Raw genomic sequence first — 3,301 nt, forward strand, 5'->3', positions numbered from 1 at the left:
TGCGCAGGTTACTTAGAGTCCCACAGAGTATCCCATCCTACTCAATTCACGAAGAGCTAGGTCTCTCTCATATCAGAGACGAGATCCAACTAAAGCCTCTATCCTGTTGGATAAACATATGGACTAACCCCGAAGCTACCTTAGGCAGGCAGATCCAAACTGATTGCATTAACAGGGAGCATGGGCATAACACTCCCTGGCTGAAATTTGTAAAGGAAACTCTCTCTGGTTTGGGCTTTGCTAAATATTATAATAACCCAAACTTGCTGGCAGAACGGGACAAGGAGTTTATTAAGTTGGCATTCGAAAAGCAGAGGGCGTCTGCCAGGGAAGATATTGAAATGGTTGAACCAACCGTGAGAGCACATCTGCTTGCCAAATCTAGTCCAGAACTGGAAGCATACCTGGCGCACATTTACAACGCCCAAGATAGATTCCTGATGACTAGATTCAGGATGAACCTATTGCATCACACACTGGGGAGCCCATCTGGGTTTTTATCATCGATTGAGTTGAGGGGCCCTTGCGGTTGCGACTATAAGTCTCCGCAGGATACGCTTCATTTTGTTTTATTGTGCCCCTTTTCTGCCCATCCCAGGATGTTGTTTTTAAAGAATATTCTAAAGTCCTTAAGGTTCAAACAAGCAAGGGTGGCGTTGCTATTTTTAAAATTGTCTGAGGAGCCCCTCACCCTTTTCTGTACTGTAAATTTTTTAAGGATGGCTGCTAGATTAAGAAAAACGATAGACTCCGGTTGCTGATTTGGGACACAAAATTTTTCTCCCGTCTCCCGTGCCGTTTTACACATGATCTTACACTGATCTTTTACCTCAGACAATTCTCTTAAAAATTAAATTGCCAGTCTATTCTACCTGCATTTCATGATGTTTTGTATTTTTACAGGTTATATACTGCTTTTAAATTATTTAAAATAATGGTAGAATGTTTACTGTCTGTGTTTTAAATATTTGTTTGGTACTTTTATGGTATTGATGGATACCGAATAAAGTAAGTAAATCGAAATCGACACTTTGATTGCCGTCCCTAATACAATGACCCATAATCCAATGTGCCACATTAACCAGCTCTCAGATTCTGGGCTTCTACTGTTTGGAAAGTTATCTTGGAACCATTTGAATTAAGATCCTCCATTAACGGGGAGGAGGGTCTCAAATAGTGGATAGCGAAGCTCCCTCAACCCTTATCAATTGGGAAGGTGGTTGGAGATAGACAGCTTTTACTCAGAATGGGATAATAATGAGTCAAGTTGCTTTTTCCTATTAAGTGCACAAATTCACCGTGTGATCCAGACAAATTTAAAATAAATGCCTTTTTGCTCCTCTAGCAGTTCTCCAACATTCTTCAGCCAACCCCTGGTATCACTCATACCAGGTGCAGTGTTACTGCCAGTTTCCTGTCTGGGTTTGCAGGGTGGGAGGTGTGATAATGATTGCATTAGAACCGCACAAGTTTAAATCAGACACTAATCCTTCTATCTAAAGAAGTCAACAATTAACACTTTATTTTCCCTAACAAAACATTCTCAAAGTAATGTAGGAATATGTTTTATTACATCATCAAATGACTATCTGTAACAGTTTAAAGAGTGGGAATGGCTGATATCCTTTTTACTTTCTTGCAGACATGGAGAGCTGCCTGCAGTGCCCCGAGGACCAGTGGCCGAATGACAGGAAGGATGGATGCCTCCTGAAGGTCATTGACTACCTCTCATACAGCGATAGCCTAGGTGTGACGTTTGCCACTGTGGCCATTATCTTCTCCGTGGCCACTGCTGGATCACTGGGAATCTTTATCAGACACTGGGACACCCCAATAGTGAAGGCCAATAACCGGGATCTCAGCTACACACTCCTTGTCTCGCTAATTTTGGCCTTTCTCTGCTCTCTCTTATTTATTGGGCAGCCTGCAACCTTCACCTGTCTGGTCCAACAGGCTGCATTTGGGATTATTTTTACTGTTGCTGTGTCTTGTGTTCTATCAAAAACCATCACTGTAGTCATTGCCTTTAATGCCACCAGGCCTGGCAGCAAATTGAGTCGATGGCTGGGATCCCGAATGTCTGGCTCTGTTGTCCTCTTGTGCACACTGGGAGAAGTGGCAATCTGTGTCTCTTGGCTGCTCACCTCTCCACCTCACCCTGGCACTGACATGCACTCTGAGACTGGGAAGAAGATCCTGCTGTGTGACATGGGCTCTATCACTGCCTTCTACACTGTGGTTGGTTACATGGCCCTCTTGGCCTTTGCCAGCTTCACTGTGGCTTTCCTAGCCAGGAACCTCCCAGATAAATTCAACGAAGCCAAGTTCATCACATTCAGCATGCTGGTGTTCTGCAGCATCTGGGTCTCCTTCATCCCAGCTTATGTCAGCTCGAAGGGCAGGTACATGGTGGCCGTGGAGGTCTTCGCCATCTTGACTTCTAGCACTGGACTGCTGGGCTGCATATTCATTCCCAAATGTTACATCATTCTGTTCAGGCCAAACATTAACACCAGAGAACGTTTAACTTTATGTCGACATTTATAGTTTCAGACTGGAAGTTTGAAAGTCACTATAATATTTGAATTTTGCATTTTCTTTGTGGTGGTGGGGGCAGAAAATTGAGTCCACAATTGCATCATCCTTTTTTTCAACCATTGGGCCCTTTGCAGGAAAGCATTAAAAATGTTTAAAGTAACAGGCGTTTTTTTGAGGACAGCCAATAGGGATGGGTTTGCGTCCCTGCTGATACAACTCAAAGAGTAGGCATTTTTGGTTGGTTGAATAAGAATAGAAGACTGGAATGTACCTGAGCAGTTCAAGTGGTGATTCCATTTGTTTTATTGTTGTTTGAGTCTAGTTGTAGTTTCTCACTCTAGAAAGACCAGTCTTGCAGCGCCTCATCTAGAGTCTATAAATATACACGTTTTGTTCTTGAGTAGCCTGTTCGAGGTGTCCTTGGTATTTCCAGGAGTTGCTTTTGAGGCAGTGAGTTTGTAAATGGAGCTTCACCCTTTTAATGCTTCAAGTAACTTCACAAGGATTTATGTGCAAAGAGCAGCGTCTGCATGTGCTTCACTGCAGGGAAGACAATCTTGGAAGGGTTATTCATCCTGTAATGTGGTTCTGTGTCCTGGGATGCAGTCATATGTTTACATGTGGCTGATTGTTGTAAAACATCACAGTTTATTTGCAATGCATGTGTTTAAGGGCAGAGTCTGTGTTAATGAATTCATTCATTGTATTAATCTAATTCGTTTTTGCTGTAATATTTCTTCATTGATATGGATATTTCCAGATC

The 3,301-nt window shown here is 42.7% G+C and overlaps 1 protein-coding gene across 1 annotated transcript; it reads left to right on the plus strand.

The window, feature by feature from the left end:
- The first annotated feature begins 1,642 nt into the window (after positions 1-1,642).
- LOC146869454 (vomeronasal type-2 receptor 26-like) lies at positions 1,643-2,547 on the plus strand. The gene has a single exon (XM_085636592.1). The coding sequence runs from the start codon at positions 1,645-1,647 to the stop codon at positions 2,545-2,547; it is 903 nt and encodes a 300-aa protein (XP_085492718.1). The 5' UTR covers positions 1,643-1,644.
- The last annotated feature ends 754 nt before the right edge of the window (positions 2,548-3,301 follow it).

Source organism: Triturus cristatus, chromosome 1_1 (assembly GCF_964204655.1).
Source record: "Triturus cristatus chromosome 1_1, aTriCri1.1, whole genome shotgun sequence".
NCBI classification, from domain to species: domain Eukaryota; kingdom Metazoa; phylum Chordata; class Amphibia; order Caudata; family Salamandridae; genus Triturus; species Triturus cristatus.

What these genes read in the sequence shown, in the direction of transcription:
- LOC146869454 (XM_085636592.1), top strand. Translation starts at nt 1,645, where the DNA reads ATGGAGAGCTGCCTGCAGTGCCCCGAGGACCAGTGGCCGAATGACAGG.